This window comes from Callithrix jacchus, chromosome 15 (assembly GCF_049354715.1).
Source record: "Callithrix jacchus isolate 240 chromosome 15, calJac240_pri, whole genome shotgun sequence".
NCBI classification, from domain to species: domain Eukaryota; kingdom Metazoa; phylum Chordata; class Mammalia; order Primates; family Cebidae; genus Callithrix; species Callithrix jacchus.
In genome coordinates, this window is record NC_133516.1 from 40,369,654 (window position 1) to 40,386,116 (window position 16,463).

At 47.0% G+C, this 16,463-nt stretch overlaps 1 protein-coding gene across 3 annotated transcripts in view; it reads right to left on the reverse strand.

Annotated features, from left to right (window-relative positions):
* The window catches only part of FAM107A (family with sequence similarity 107 member A), a 55,943-nt gene that overhangs the window by 17,573 nt on the left and 21,907 nt on the right, over positions 1-16,463 (reverse strand). The window contains exon 2 of one of the 3 annotated variants that reach the window (XM_008981916.5): positions 5,243-5,306. The exons of 1 other annotated variant lie outside the window; for it this stretch is intronic. In XM_008981916.5, coding sequence (XP_008980164.1) covers positions 5,243-5,306 — 64 coding nt within the window. Of the gene's footprint in view, positions 1-3,056; positions 3,167-5,242; positions 5,307-16,463 lie in introns of those variants that run through there. One more of the 3 variants, XM_035275954.3, reaches the window with a different exon arrangement.

Consider the following 16,463-nt stretch of genomic DNA (forward strand, 5'->3'; position numbering starts at 1 on the left):
TCAAACTGTGCTCCCCTGCCCCTCAAACATGCTCGGCTGAAAGGACTCGAGGGGAGAAGAAGCTGTACTGGCAGAAAGACTCTGTCATGGGATCCGTGGAGAGATTATAAAAAAAATGAAAGTCGCCTTTAAAAGTTTCAACCGGGAAGAATTTACCCAGTCGAGGGATTTCAAGCATGAAAACAGGAAAGTGTGAGGGGGTGGGGAAGAACTTAGAGTCTTGTTTCAAAAGCTGGCTCTCTACCCAGCTGCAATTAGGCATGGTTAATTTGGTCTCTTAGCTGCAGAAGGACCCTGGGGTGCCCCCACCCCCAGTATGTTTTAATTTCCTTGTAGTCAGACAAGAAGCACAGTGGACCTACAGATGGGGAGAGGATGTGAGAGCGAGTGTGTGTGCTTGTGTGCCTGTGTGTGTGTGCGTGCCTGCACAGGAGAACCTGGGCAGACCATAGCTGTCGAATCAAGCAAATTCACGATTCCCTGCAGCATAGTTGCTAGATGTACCAAATATAAATGCTACACATCTAAGTTACATTTCCATTTCTAATGAGCACCAAGTAACTTTTTAGTATATTTCATGAAATATTTGGAACATGCTTACACTAAAATGTTTATTGTTTCTCTGAGATTCAAATAGAACTGAGTGCCCTGTATTTTATCTGGTGGCCCTACCTGGCAGAGGTAGGGATGGAGGCTGCGTCTTCCCCTCCGGCTGCAGAGGAGTATAGTTGCTGATGCCCACAGACACCTGGGGAGGTGCCCTTTTGTCCACAGGGCAGAGCGATGCTTTCCTTCCCTCCAGGAACATGACCTGAGCTCCAGCTAGGATGCAGGTAATACCCCTCAGGTGGACTTGAACTACAGGACTGTACTGCCTTCCAGGCATGGCAAACGAGTTATTCTGCAGGGGTGACCCTTCCAGCGCTGGGATTAAGAGCATGGACTCTGGCGCCAAACCAGACCCCAATTCTGGCTCCATTACTGGACAACTAGGTGACGTTCAACTCTGACCTCTTCCCTAAAATGGGACAGGTGAGTTTTTGAGGAACAAAGGAGATACGGTAGGGAGGGCCCTTCACATAGTGCAGAGCGCCTGCCCCTGCAAGTGGTAGCCATTATGCTGATAACTCGTTTTAAGAGCATTCAAGATTTTTTTTTTTTTAGATGGAGTCTTACTCTGCCACCAGGCTAGAAGGCAGTGGCCTGATCTCGGCTCACTGCAACCCCCGCCTACCGGGTTCAAGTGATTCTCCTGCCTTAGCCACCCAAATAGCTGGAACTATAGGCACACACCACCACATTTTATTATTATTTGGAGACAGAGTCTTGCTCTGTTGCCCAGGCTGGAGTGCAGTGGCACAATCTCGGTTCACTGCAACCTCTGCCTCCTGGGTTCAAGTGATTCTCCCACCTCAGCCTTCTGAGTAGCTGAGATTATAGGCGCCAGCCATCATGCCCAGCTAATTTTTGTATTTTTAGTAGAGACAGGGTTTCACCATGTTGGCCAGGCTGGTCTCCAATGCCTGACCTCAAGTGATCTGCCCTCCTTGGCCTCCCAAAGAGCTTCTCCCTCTCTGTCTGCCCCACCTCAGCCAGTTCTTGTTTTGGGACTTGGAGAACTGTGGTTCCCGTAACTGGGCGGAGGGGTCTCCTGGAGACGGGGCCTAAGTGAGAGAGGCGAGCAGCTCCAGAGCCTGCTGGGTGGGCACGGGGACAGGCACCGCCGCTGCAGACGCGGAGCTGGTTTGCCTCACGCTTTCGGCTCCAGGGGTCGGCGGGCAGGCCCATGGGTGGGGCGAGCTCCTCGTCCAAGGCAGAGGATAACTGGACCGTGAGCCCAAGTCCCTTGACGCTTCGTAATCACGGACCCCCACCGGGCAGGGACCCCAGTACAAGATCGAGTTTCACCTCCTTCCAAACGTCTGTCTCCAAGGAAAGTCCAGAAGGAAATACCTCAAAAGCTTACCGAGGCTTTGCTTTCTCTCTTTCTCCCCTGATTCCTGTATTCTCCAAATTATTTGGACACTGGTCATATATTATATTAACTTCATTTTTCTAAATAAAAAGGCCTCCTATTGTTTTGAGTAGGAAAGCAACATGCGTTTACCGCAAACAAGCAAAAAGATGGAAGAGAAAAAGCGCCTGCCACCCACCCCCTCAACCTTAACAAATAAAACCACCCACTTTCCTTCCAAATCTCTGCATGGACACGTACAGAAAGGCGGTTGCTGTCGTAGCTCTGCCATTCCTTCCCTCCCCACCCTGTGTCACACCCCACTGGACAGCGGACCTCCCTCAGCCGCGCCGCCGGCTCCTGCTTCTTTACGCCCGGTTGCCTGCTACTCGGGTCGTGCCCAGTTTCCTCTCTCCTGGCCCAAACCTCCGGCGCCTACAGCCACCTTCGTGCACTTGTGTGTCTCTGTTGAAGAGATCAGCTAGGAGATGGAACCCCGCAGGACTTCTGTAGTGAGAAACTGTGTGCGCGTGTTCTCGCACATAGGAAGACAGCAATGTGTATCAAAGATCCCCAAAAGGATGAATGCGGGAAGAGGGAAGGAGAAAAGGAAGGGAAGAAAGGTAGAAAGGAGGAAAGAAGAAAGAACAAAGAGAAAAGTAATGAAAAAGAATGACGGGAGAAGCGCTTGAGCCCAGGAGTTAGAGATCAGCCTGGACAACACTAGGGAAACCTTTTCTCTACAAAAAATAAAAAAAAAATTAGCCAGGTGTGGTGGCGCCCACCTGTGGTCCCAGCTACTCGGGAGGCGGAGGCAGGAGGATTGCTTGAGCCCAGGAGTTGGAGGCTGCAGTGAGCTCTGATTGTACCACTGCACTCCAGCCTGGGAGAAAGAATGGGACCTTGTCTCAAACAAACAAACAAACAAACAAACAAACAAACAAACAAACAAACAAGCAAACAGAATGACGGAAGGTTAGGAAAGAAGCAGAGCCACGAAGCAGAGGCGCCCAGCGGCGGACCTGCCAGGGGCTGAGGGCCGTGCACCCGAGAGCCCTCCTCGCGCTCTTCCCGCGGCGACGGTGGCGTTGCTCCCACTTACCCGACCTGAGGAGCACGGCCCTGTAGAGCCCGGTGGCATCGGAGGGCCCCCGGGCCCACTCGCCCAGCCTCTGCGCCATGCCCCGCGCGTCCTACTGCGGAGCCAGCACTGCGGGCCGGGAGCGCACGGCAGGAGCGTAGTCCCGAGCCCAAGTGCCTCCGCGACAGTGACGCGGCCCCAAGGCCCAAACCCCGCCGAGGTTCAGGTTACCGCGGGGGGGCGGGGGCGGCTGTTGGGAAGGCAGCGGGAGGGAGAGACACCACTGGGGGGGGGGGGCGAAGGGGAAGGAGGGGGACAGGAACCAGGGCAGGTACCCGCGCCCAGGTAGCAGGTAGGGCGCGGGTGAGCGCCTGCAGTGAGGACTCCTAGCCCCGGGGTTTCAGAGCCAAGGCGAGAACAGCGTCCTGATTTCAGCCTCGGTCTTCCACCTACTCTTCCCCTTTCTTTGGCCGCTGGCCTCGTTGATGCTACCAGCAGGTGTGGGGTTCTGAAGTGCCATACCTGGTATTAGGTCCCACTGCCACCATTTAATAGCTGTGTGACCCCACGATTTTGTTACCTAAACTCACAGAGACTCAGTTTCCTCATCTGTAAAATGGGGATAACGAGAGTACTTTCTTCTTCATAGGGTTGTGAGGTTAATCAGCTGAGAGAGAGAGAGAGACAGAGAGACAGACAAGAGAGCGAGAGCCAGAGAGAGAGAGAGAGAGAGAGAGAGAGAGAGAGAGAGAGAGAGAGGAGAGAATGTAGCTCATAACAGAGGCTGGTGGAGGTGTATGCTGGTACTTTAATATATGTCCCAAGTAGCATGGGGTGCTGGCACTGAGAGGCAGGGTCTTCGCTGGGGGCTAGGGCGGAGGCCTGTGGAACTCCACAAGATTGCTTTCTCTGGCTTTGTGGAGTGTCTGTAACAATCAGAGGTGAGTGAGCCAATCAGGTCTAAAGGTAGGAGGTGCCAACCTCACCCAGGGGTTTTGGGAGATACAAGAAGCTGGCAATTTTGAGGATCTATTCTGTGTCTGGTGATAAGTTTCTTCTAAAACAAAAATTCATGTTAATTGTGTACTTCATGTCCTGTTTCATTTAATCTTCAGAATCATATGAAGCCGGGCCTATTAACATTGCAGATGAGAGAAAACTGAGGCTCAGAAGGGTGAAGCTATTTCTCTGAAGTCACACAGTGTGGGGCTGGGATATATGAATGCAGCTGGTCTGACTTCAGACCTTGGCCATCTGTTTCTCTGCCTCTCTGTTATCTCATTCACTCATCACAACAGCCCTGAAGGGTGGGTATTCCCTCCAGTTTACAGGTGAGCGCGTTGAGACTCAGGGAGGTGAGGTGGCTTGCCCATGTGTGCACAACCAAGACCCAACCCAGTTCTGAGCCCACATAACTTGTGCCCCTGAAATCCAGAGACTCCTGGAGCTGTCCAGGGTACTGGATGGTCTCTGTTCGAGGCTGTGTCTAAAGGGGCCAGGGACTCTTGAACTGGGGATTGGGGTCTCAGCCACACAGTACTACCTCCCTTTTGTCACCTGTTTCCAGTGTTGGTATCAGCCAAGGTCAACTGTTGGCCAAGCTCTCTTTGGTTGGCCCATGGCCACTGCCCAGACCCAGCCTCTGCTCTGACTCAGAGGTCCTATACCTCTCTGCTCCCCAGACACGATCCAGTGTCCCGAAGACCCATCTGCCATACCTCAGACACCAGTCAGGGGCCCAAGGTGACACTTGATCTTTGGGGGCCTCACTGATTGGCCACACTGATCGTGTCTGTCGTCAACAACCAGCATTCAGGAGTGCCAGGCATGATGCCAGCCATTTGGCATTTACTATCTTATATCCTTTCTTCATAAGATGAAATTATATCCAGTTTACAGTTCATCTCATTTAATCCACTTGATAGGTCTTTGATCAAGCTATGGTTATGCTTCTTTTAGAGTTGAGGAAATAAGGCCTTATAAGAGGCTTAAGATCACATAATGCTCAAGATCACATAATGAGTTAGTAGTAGAGCCAGAATTTCAACCCAGATAGTGTCAGAACTTTTGCTGCAAGGGGGAAACTAAAGCAACTGTCGAGCAAAGTGGGATTCTGGGAAACTGCGGCTACGGGATGTGCTTTTGTGAAGCATGCTGAAGGGATGGACTCTGGCCACACCTAGGAATTCTAGGCGGGTCTGACTTACCTGAGCCATTTAGTCTCTGCTTCTCATTTTCACTATGAAATCTGGCCTGAGGAGAGTATGTTTTCTGTAAACAGAAAGAAAGTAGGTAGAGGTGAGGACCCTGGGTTCTTTGGCAGGGGGAGGGGTGATGAGATATTCACAATGTCTCTGAGTCTTTTGGGCACCGAAGGGACTGGCCAGGGCAAAGTCCTCTCCAGAGAAAAAAATTACTATAGTCTTTGGAATGCATGTATGTGTGTGTGCCCATGTGCACGCTTATGAGACTCTTGCTCTTTTTTTAAAATAAATAAACTTTATTATTTTTGAAAAACAGTTTTAGATTTAGGGAAAAATTAGGAAGATAGTACAGAGAGTTCTCTTATACCCCACACCCAGTTTCCCTGTTATTAACACCTTATATGTATGCAGCTATACATGTTAGTTGTATGGTGAATTTGTTATAATTAATAGACCATATATTGATGCATTATTGCTAATTAAAGTCCATATTTTATTTAGATTTTCTGAGGTTTTACCTAATATCCCTTTTCTGTTCCAAGATACTTTCAGAATACCACATGACATTCAGTCTTCAAGCCCCTCTGGCTGCCTTGGCTGTGACAGTTTCTCAGGCTTTCTTTGTTTTGGATGACTTGCACAGTTTCAAAGAGCCCCGAGACCCATGTTCTTTTAGGTGGAGCTCATGCCCAGGCCATTCCCTCAGCCTGGACTGCCTTCTCCCTACCTTCCTGGCAAAGTCCTCATTCTTCAAGGGCCAAGTCAGAACCTTCAGGGCTTGGTCCTCAGGGACAGTTCTTGGACATCTTCTCTTCTCTCTCTACATTCTCAGGGCTTTAAAGAGAACTCTAAGCCAACATTCCCCTAATGTATTATATATTTCCAATTTAGACCATGTTTCTGAGCTTCAACCTTGTCCAATCAGCTACTTGACATTTCCACTTGAAAGTCCAATAGGCACCTGAAACTCACCATGGCCCAAACAGAAATCTTGACACCCCAAGCCTCCACCCTGTGCCTCTCCTGTCTCCCCCACCTCAGCACATGGCTCTGTTCTGACCCTATTGCTCAGGCCAGGAGCCTGGGAGTCTTCCTTGCCCTGTCTCCCTGCAACTCCACAGTCGTCTCATCTCCCAGGCCTGGTGAGTCCACCTCTAGTGAATTTCTGGAGTCTATCCACTTCTTCCAGGCCTCCATGCTGCCACCCCAGCCTGGAAACCACTGAATGCCTGGGCACTGACAGTAACTTGCTCTCTGTATTAAGTTGGTTTTCACACTGCTATAAAGATACTACCTGACACTGGGTAACTCATAAACAAAAGAGGTTTAATTGACTCACAGTTCCACATGGCTGGAGAGGCTCTAGGAAACTTACAATAAAGCAAAAGGTGAAGGGGAAGCAAGGCACATTTTACATGGCACAGGAGAGAGAGAGCGTGTGCTCAAGGAAGTGCCACACTTTAAAGCCATCAGCTCTTGTGAGAACTCACCCGCTGTCGTGAGAACTCACTCACTGTCGTGAGAACAGCAGGGGGGAAACTGCCCCCATGATCCAATCACCTCCCACGAGGTTCTTCCCTCAACATGTGGGGATTACAGTTTGAGATGAGATTTGAATGGGGACCCAGAGCCAAAGTGTGTCACTCCCCTTCAAGTTGTTCTCCACAGACTCCAGAGTGAGCTTTTAAAGAGTAACTCAGACCTGGATTCTGCCTTCCCTGGAACTCTTCTGTGTCTTCCCTTTGCACTGGGACTCAAACCCACATGTCTCCCCGAGGCTTACAAGGAGGCCTCTGCAACCTGGCCCCTCCCTGCCAGCCTCTCAAATTCCATCTGTTTGTTCCTTCAACTGTTCAAGGGCTTGGATGCCTCAGTGAACACAACAAAGGTCCCTGTCCTTGGGGCATTTCTGTTCACATTCTAGTGTGGGAGGTAGACAATAAGCATAATGAATAAGTAAGGTAGACAGTGAGGTAGGAGACCAGAGAGACTAGGGGAAAAAGGAAGAATAGAGAAGGGAAAGGGGGAGGCTGGTGGCAAGTGGGGACCACATGTGGTCATCAATAGATGCTCAGATGGGTCTCCATAGGAAGATGAGATGTGTGCACAGACTTGAAGGAAGCCGGGAGTTAGCCAAGAGGACACCCTGGCGCAGGGTCAGTGGTTAGTGCAAAGGTTCTGAGCTGGGGTGTACCCAGTGTGTTCAGTAGCAGCAAGGAGGTCAGGGTGGCCGAAGTGGAGGGAACACAAGGGCAGTCACATGAGGAAAATTTCAGGACATAGAAAATCTTTCGTATTTTTAGTAGAGACAGGGTTTCATCATGTAGGTCAGGCTGTCTCGAACTCCTGACCTCATGATCCACCTGCCTTGGCCTCCCAAAGTGCTGGGATTACAGGCATGAGCCACTGTGCCTGGCTGGGTCTGGCTTCTTTTATTCAGCTGTGTGTTTAAGATTCATCAGTGTGGTTGCTTGTGTCAAGAGTTCATTCCTCTTGATTTCTGAATTAAATATTCCATTTGGAGGCTCTGTCGTAGTTTGGTGGTACATTCTCCTGTGAATGGACATTTGGGGGTTTTCCAGTTTTTGGCTATCACTCATAAAGCTGCTATGAACATTTTTCCATGAATTTTTGGGTCAGAGTGGGTGCTCATTTCTACTGGGCAGATATCCAGCAGTGGACTTGCGGAGGCATAGGGAGGTGAATGTTTAGCTAAAGTGGATACTGCCAACAATTTGTGTCACTTTGCATTGTACTTTTGACATCTTTACAACATAGATTTTTGGGGACACATTGAGATCATTTCCATACACAATGCTTTGGATTGGCAGGGAGGAGGGAGGTGTTAGCAAAATTGCATCGTAGATAAACACAGATGGGGCCAAATTCTGAACTTGGAAGAGATGAGTGTTGGACCTCAGGGTATTTGTCCTTGAAATCTGGAGTGAATTAGTTGGAGGTATGTCTCTAGGTGCCTTTATTTACATCTTCTTTAGACTGTAAACACAATGAGCATAGAAATTATAATTTACCCAGGGATGTGCTGCAATGCCTAGCACAGTTCTTGGCACATAGGTGCTTCGGAAATAAAAATTAATAAATTATTAATAATTGTAATGGGAATGATCCAAGATGGCCGATCGATAACAGCTCGGGATTGCAGCTCTCAGTCAAAGCGCAGAGAACTAGAGGACGCCACACTTTCAGACAAATTCTGGTCGCTCACGGAGCAGAAGATCCCCAGTGGAGGAACTACACGGATCGCCAGTGCCACTCTTGTGGCCAGCGCAGTGGTTTCGCCGGCATCTCGGCACAGCAGCTCTCGGAGCAGAGTAAACAGGGCCAGCTCCCCTTCTGACCGAGGTTTGGAGGACCCACACGGGTCCCCAGCACAACTCCTGAGGCCGGCGCAGTGGCTGTGATGGTATCTCAGCGCGGCAGCTCTCGGCGCAGAGTAAACGAGACTGGTTCCCCTTCTGACGGAGGTTTGGAGCCTGGGGAAGGCAGAGTCGCCCATTATGGACACAAGAAGGAAGCCAGACAGGAGAATCCTGGGCAGAAAAGCACCATCAGTCTTAACGCCGCCGTTCTGGCCCTGAGAACTAACAACTTGGACGTCAATCAAGAGACCTAATCTGAAAGTTGGTAATTTCAAAGACGACAGGAGGATAAATTTACAATGATGGGAAGAAACCAGCGTAAAAAGGCTGAGGATACTTAAAATCAGAACTCCTCTCCCTCTAAAGATGATCTCAGTTCCACATCAACAATGGAACAAGGCTTGATGGAGAATGAGCGCATCCCAATGACAGAATCACTCTTCAAGGAATGGATAATAAGAAACTTCTGTGAGTTAAAAGAACATGTTGTAGCCCAACATAAAGAAACTAGGAACTTTGAAAAAAGGTTTGACGAAATCCTATTGAGAATAGACAACTTAGAGAGGAATATAAGTGAATTAATGGAACTGAAGAATACAATACAGGAACTCCGAGAAGTATGCACAGGTTTAAACACTCGAATTGTTCAAGCAGAAGAAAAAATAACAGAGGTAGTCCAACTTAATGAAAGAAAACAAGAAGACAAGATTAGAGATAAAAGGATAAAAAGGAATGAGCAAAATCTCCAAGAAATGTGGGACTATGTGAAAAGACCAAATTTACGTTTGATAGGTCTACCTGAATGCGACGGAGAGAATGAATCCAAGCTGGAAAATACCCTTCAGGATATTATTCAGGAAAATTTTCCTGAACTAGCAAAGCAGGTCAACATTCAACCCCAGGTAATACAGAGAACACCACAAAGATATTCCTCAAGAAGAGCAACCCCAAGGCACATAATCGTTAGATTCACCAGGGTTGAAACCAAGGAGAAAATACTAAGGGCAGCCAGAGAGAAAGGTCAGGTTACCCACAAAGGCAAGCCCATCAGACTTACAGCAGATCTCTCAGCAGAAACTCTACAAGCCAGAAGAGAGTGGGGGCCAATATTCAACATCCTCAAAGAACAGAATCTTCAGCCCAGAATTTCATATCCAGCCAAACTAAGCTTCACAACTGAAGGAAAAATAAAATCTTTTATGAACAAGCAAGTACTCAGAGATTTTATTACCACCAGGCCTGCTTTACAAGAGCTTCTGAAAGAGGCATTACACACAGAAAGAAACAACCAGTATTAGCCTTACTAAAAATATACCAAAAAGTAAAGAGCACCAACATAAAGAAGAATTTACATCAACGAATGGATAAAACAGCCAGTTAACATCAAATGGCAGTAACCCTAAATTTAAATAGACTAAATCCCCCAATCAAAAGATACAGCCAAAACCCAACGGCATGTTACATCCAGACCCATTTCACATGCAAGGATACACAAAGACTCAAAACAAAGGGATGGAGAAAGATTTACCAACCAAATGGAGAGCAAAAAATAAATAAATAAATAAATAAAAAGCAGGAGTTGCAATTCTCGTAGCGGATAAAATAGATTTTAAAGCAACAAAGATATAGTGGTAAAAGGATCAATACAACAACAAGAGCTAACAATTCTAACACCCAGATACATAGAGACTTAGATTCAATGAGACAGAAAATTAATAAGGATATCAAGGACTCGAACTCAGATCCGGAACAAGTAAACTTAATAAATATTTATAGAGCTCTCCACTTCAAATACATAAAATATACATTCTTTTCAATAGCACATCACACCTACTCATAGGTTTAAATGAAACATTGATGGCCATTATTAATACCCATTTTTTTTTTCAGAATAAAGCAATATTTCCGTTCACCCTCCCTCTTTCTCTTCCTCTTTCTTTCTCTCCTTTACTCAGTTTTTTTTTTCTTTCCTTCTCTCAAAAAAAGAAATCAACTTGTAAACCTCTAGATCCAGGTCAGCAATGTCTCTCTCATTGCTTGAATTCCTTCCTTCCCTTCCATCCCTCCCTCCCTCCCTCCCTCCCCCTCCCCCCTTCCTCCCTTCCTTCCTCCCTCCCTTCCCCCCCTCCCCCTTCCTCCCTCCCTTCCCCCCTCCCCCCTTCCTCCCTTCCTTCCTCCCTCCCTTCCCCCCCTCCCCCTTCCTCCCTCCCTTCCCCCCTCCCCCCTTTCTCCCTTCCTTCCTCCCTCCCTTCCTCCTTCCCTCCCTTCCTGCCTTCCTCCCTTCCTCCTTCCCTCCCTAAAAATAATAATAATAATAATAATAATTGTAACAAACAGCTATCGATCAGTTTCTAGTGCTAGGCACTGTGACATGACTGTACTGATATGGTCTCATTTAAACCTCATGATAGTCCTCTGAGATTAGGGAAGAGTGAGGTTCTTGTTTTACCTGATGAGGAAGGAAGCTGAGGCCTTGGGCCGATTAAGATACACAGCTGGATGGAATGAAAAACAAAAAAGACACACAGCTGAAAAGTGGCAGTTTTGTAAGTAGACTTGAGAGAGTCTGACTCAGGAGCCTTCGTGTGTGTGTGTGGGGGGGGGTGGCAAAAGCCCGCACCCATTTTACAGAGGAGAAAACTGAGGCTCAGCGAGGTTAAGGAATGCTTTTCCCTGGAGTCGGCTGGGGCAGCCTCCCCACCTAGCTCATTCTTAAAGGTTGAATATTTGTAATGTAGAGTCCTGGCTACTGCCCTCTCCTACAGCCCCCGCTCTCTGGAGCCCACAGCCACTGGATGTCTCAACGCTCACCCTGAGCCTCCACCTCAGTGCTTCACTCTCACAAAGCCACCCTGTTGTGAGGTGACACCTGCCACCTCTTTTTTCCATCCCCAGGGATGGGGAGAATCAGACCCGGCAATCCTTCCTTTAAAGTGCTGGGCATTGTTTGGAGCCGGTGCCCAGCTCTGGGACATGTTCCTTTGCAGGGGTCCACTTACATCACATGGGTGTTGAGTTCTCAGCCCAGGTGCCGTAACGAGGGCACTGTTTTCCATAAAAGGAGGCCTCCACAATTCTGGTCTCCAGGGTCGTCTCACACCTTCATTCATTTAGCCCTTTAGGTCTCAGAGGCCCAGAAAACTGCTCTCCTGGAGCCCAAACTGAGGGCCTGAGTGGGAGCCACTCACCCCACCCAGCAGGCAGAGGGGCAGTCTTTTTCTCCACACCTGGACTTGGTGGATGGGTTGTTTCATTCCCCTTAAAATCTTGCAAAATAGTTCACACAAGTAATACATAAATCTACTGCTACTGTAAACATTCAGAAGGACTCAGTCGCTTACAGATTTTAAAAAGTAACATTTCTCCTTGCTGTCCCAGCCATGCCCTAATCTCACCCCCTTCCCTGAGTCATCACTGTTTTTGATGCTGCATGTGTAGGTTTGGTCATTTTTCTGCAGCTGTGTTTTTAAACTCTGTGGTATGTCTTGGAGATATTTCTATGTCAGTATATATAGATCCACCTCACTCTTCTGATTTACTACTGTGTAAACCCGTAGTTGATTCTTTAAACCATTCCGCTTTAGTTGGACATTTAGGTTGCTTCCAATTTTTCTTTTTCTTTTTCTTTTCTTTCTTTTTTTTTTTTGAGACAGAATTCTGATCTTGTCACCCAGGCTGGAGTGCAATGCTGTGATCTTGGCTCACTGTGACCTCCGCCCACCAGGTTCAAGCAATTCTCCTGCCTCAGCCTCCTGTGTTGCTGGGATTACAGGCACACACCACCATGCCCAGCTAATTTTTTTATTTTTAATAGAGACGGGGTTTCACCATGTTGGCCAGGCTGGTCTCGCATTCCTGTCCTCAAATGATCTGCCTGCCTCAGCCTCCCAAAGTGCTGGGATTATAGGAGTGAGCCACATGCCTGGCCTCAATTTTTCACTATTACAGATAATTCTGCTTCAAACACCCTTGTGCTTGCTGCCTTTCTGCCCACATAGGTGAATGTTTCTCTGGGGCAGACACTAGGAAGTGGAAATGCTAGACTCAGAAGTACCTGTATATTAAGTTTTAGCAGATGCTGCCAAATTATCTTCCAAAATGGCTGCCATTTCCCATGCCTGCCATCCGTGCCTGAGATGATGGGATTGTCCACAGCTTCAGTAAATCTGGATGTATGAATCTAGGTTTGTCTGCTGAAAACTAATCTCTAGTGTTAGAATTTGGGATAGTGGTTGCCCTTGTGGAGGGCAACAGTGGATGGGAAAGGGCAGGAGGGGCTTTCAGGGTGCTGTTGATATTCTGTTGCTTGATCTGAGTGGTGGTTACACAGGTATTTTCAGTTTCTACAAATGTGTTAAGTGATATACTTAAAACAGGGGCACTGTTTTTTTTCCAAATGGAGTTCTGCTCTGTCACCTAGGCTGCAATGCTGGGGTCTGGTCTCAGTTCACTGCAACCTTTGCCTCCGGGTTTAAGCGATGCTCCTGCCGCATCCTCCTGAGTAACTGGGATTACAGGCGCGCACCACCATGCCCGGCTAATTTTTGTATTTTTTGTAGAGATAGGGTTTCACCATGTTGGCCAGGCTGACCTCGAACTCCTGACCTCAGGTGATCTGCCTGCCTTGGCCTCCCAAAGTGCTGGGATTACAGATGTGAGCCATCACACCCGGCCTAGGCACAGTATTTAATATGTATGTTGTTCTTTAATAAAAAGTTCAATTTACCCCCCACCCCTGCAATTTAATGAGTGATAGGATATCACTATGATTATTTCATTTTGGAGATTGAACCTTCTTTTGATATTTGGCCTTCTGGATTCCTTCTTCAGGGTCTTGTGAGAGTGCTTTGTCTGACAGTGGAAACTCTTTTTTGGAAAGAGGAAGAAGGGCTTGACTGTTTTCTGAGCATCTACTGTATAGATACTCTTGAATCCTCACAACAACCTTTCAGGGTAGGTACCATTTACCCCATTTTAACAGACAAGGAAGTGAGGCCTCAGAGCAGACCTGCCCGAGGACATAAAATATCTGACTGCAGAGTCCTACCCTCCTCTCTGTCCTTAAGTGACAGCTGCTCACGTGACAAGCTTTGGGCTACCCATGTAACAGTCATGATCTGAACTAATCCCTGCAACGGCTCAGTGTGGTAGCTGTATCATCATCCCATTTTACAGATGAGCACAGTGAGGCTCAAAAAAGTTGAGTAACTTTTGCTTAGCTCCTCCAGTGATGGAGTAGGTTTGAGCCCAGGTCTGCCTGGCTCCAAAGCTGGGACAGGGAATAGAATGTTCTGCAAACATGGATAAATTCTCTGTCTTTCTGTTAACATGGTAGCCACTAGCCACATGTGGCTATTTAGCACTTGAGATGTGGCTAGTGCAACTGAGGAGCCGAAGTTTTAGTCTTATTTTATCATAATTAATTAAAGTGGACTGCTTTGGATGGTGCAGCTCTAAGGAGACAGGTCAGGAGGAGAAGCGAAGCAGGGTGCAGGCAAAGAGGACAGAGCTGCCACCAGGTGGGAAGCCTCCAGCCCACCATGAGGGACCCACTGAAGGACCCCTACAGGTCCCGACAAAGCCCTCACAGGTCTCCCTTCAGACACCAGAACCATACCCTGTGGAAAGAGCCAGGGTTTTGTAATCAGATGCAACCTTACCAACCCTCTTAACCTAAGACTCAGGTTCCTCGTGTATAAAATAAGTATCAAAATAGCGCAGGTTTTAATATTGAATGAGAGAATACACAGTGCCTGGCACATAACTGGTACTCAAGAGGCTATTTAATAATCACATTGTTATTACCACAATTACGGTTATTGCTCATAGGCCATAGGCTCACTTTTAAACTTTTAAATGAGCTTTTTCATTATATAATGAAAGCCATTTAAATTATTATTCATGGTTGTTAAACAATGCAGATGGGTATACAGTGTAACCCCCAAATCTCCAAATCCTTCAACCCCACATCCCCCTTCCAGAAAAAAAACTGATGTAAGTAATTTCTTATGCATCTCTCCAGGAACTGTCTCTGCTTCTATAAACATCTAGAATGATTCTGATTCCGATCTATCCTTTAGAAAGTACAGATGTGAACCCACTAAATGTGCCAGGCCACACCTTGCTTTGTCACTTTACGGCACATCAAGGATGTGTTTCCACACTTGCACATTCAGACTCACCACATTATCTACTGTTTGCACAATGTGTAGCAGCAGAGGTCATTGATAACTTATTTAAGGCCCTAACTGATGCATAGTTAAGTGGTTGCCATATATTTTGCTGTTATGAACAAGGTTTCAATGAATACCCCACATGTGCCTTTCTGCACATGGGCAAATGCACCCATCCAGAGGGTAAATTCTTACCATTGGGATTTCTGGGTCAATGGTTGGGGTATTTTTCCACTGTGCTGGATCTTGATATATGTACAACTGCATATTAAATCTCTTAAGAGTACTGGATTTTTCTTTTTTTTTTTGGATGGAGTCTCACTCTTGTTGCCTTGGCTGGAGTGCAGTGGTCTCATCTTGGCTCACTGCAACCTCTGCCTTCCAGGTTCAAGCAATTCTCCTTCCTAAGCCTCCCAAGTAGCTGGAATTACAGGCATGCATCACCACGCCCAGCTAATTTTTTGTCTTTTTTTGTAGAGATGGGGTTTCTCCATATTGGTCAGGCTGGTCTCAAACTCCTGACCTCAGATGATCCACCCGCCTCAGCCTCCCAAATACTGAGATTACAGGCACGAGCCACCTTGCCTGGCCTGAGTACTGGATTTTAAAGGAATATTCTGGCAAGTTCTTCTGAAAAGATTCTTCAAGTCATGCTAATAATCACCACTGGAATGTATTTGCTGGGTGTGTTTGGAATTTTGGCGAAAACTGATATTTTCTTTAAGCAGATCTGGTTTTCAAAGTCTTCATGGTGTAAATGTGGATGGGGCCAGGAGAGGGGACTTGGCAAGGGGGCTCCTGGAGGTCAGGGAACTGGATCCCTACAAATTCCATCTCAGGCAGGCTGGAGCAGAGGGAGAAAACTCTGCCTTCCTGGGCGGCCAATTCTGTATGAGGTAGAGCTTTGCGAGCTTGTGAAATAACACACCAGGAAGCTACTGAGTCTGTGGCTCAGGGCAGGGAAGGGGGAAGAGAGAAGACACCCAGCAGGCTTTGCCAGTGACTGGACAAGGGTGCTTCTCAGCAGGTGAAATCCAAACGGTGCACACACGTAAGAAAGATGCTCGGCCTCCCCAGAAATCAAAGAAAATGCACAGTCAGGCAACAATGGGGCATTATCTTTCACCTATCAGATTGGCAAAAATGAAAACATAATGATACCCAGTTTTGGAGAGGGCATGATGTACTCTGAGGAAACAGACATTCTGGTGTACTCCTGAAGGGAGTGCTGATAGTACAGGCGTCCTGCAGGGAAACGTGCGTTGAAAGCCCTACAAACCAGGCATATCTGTGCTGTTCCGTCTCTAGGAATTTGTTTTAAGAAAATAATTGAACGTATTTCACAGATATATAGTCAAGAATGTGCATTAACAAGCGTTGTTCAAAATAATAAAAAATTGACAATGTGGTAAATGTTTAGCAATAGGGGATTGATTAAATTGTACTATTTCTACACAGTGTAACGATCTGTGGCTAAGATGGATGTTGTAGACCTATGTTCACTAACATGGAAGATAGCCATAAAAATTAAGTGAAAAAACATTACAGGATTGGTTTTTATTCTGTTGCACATGTAGAGTTACTTTATGTATTGAGTCTTACATATCTATATTTATCTATATATAGTATTACTTATATCAACTAAAGTAATGGCAAAACTGCAATGACTTT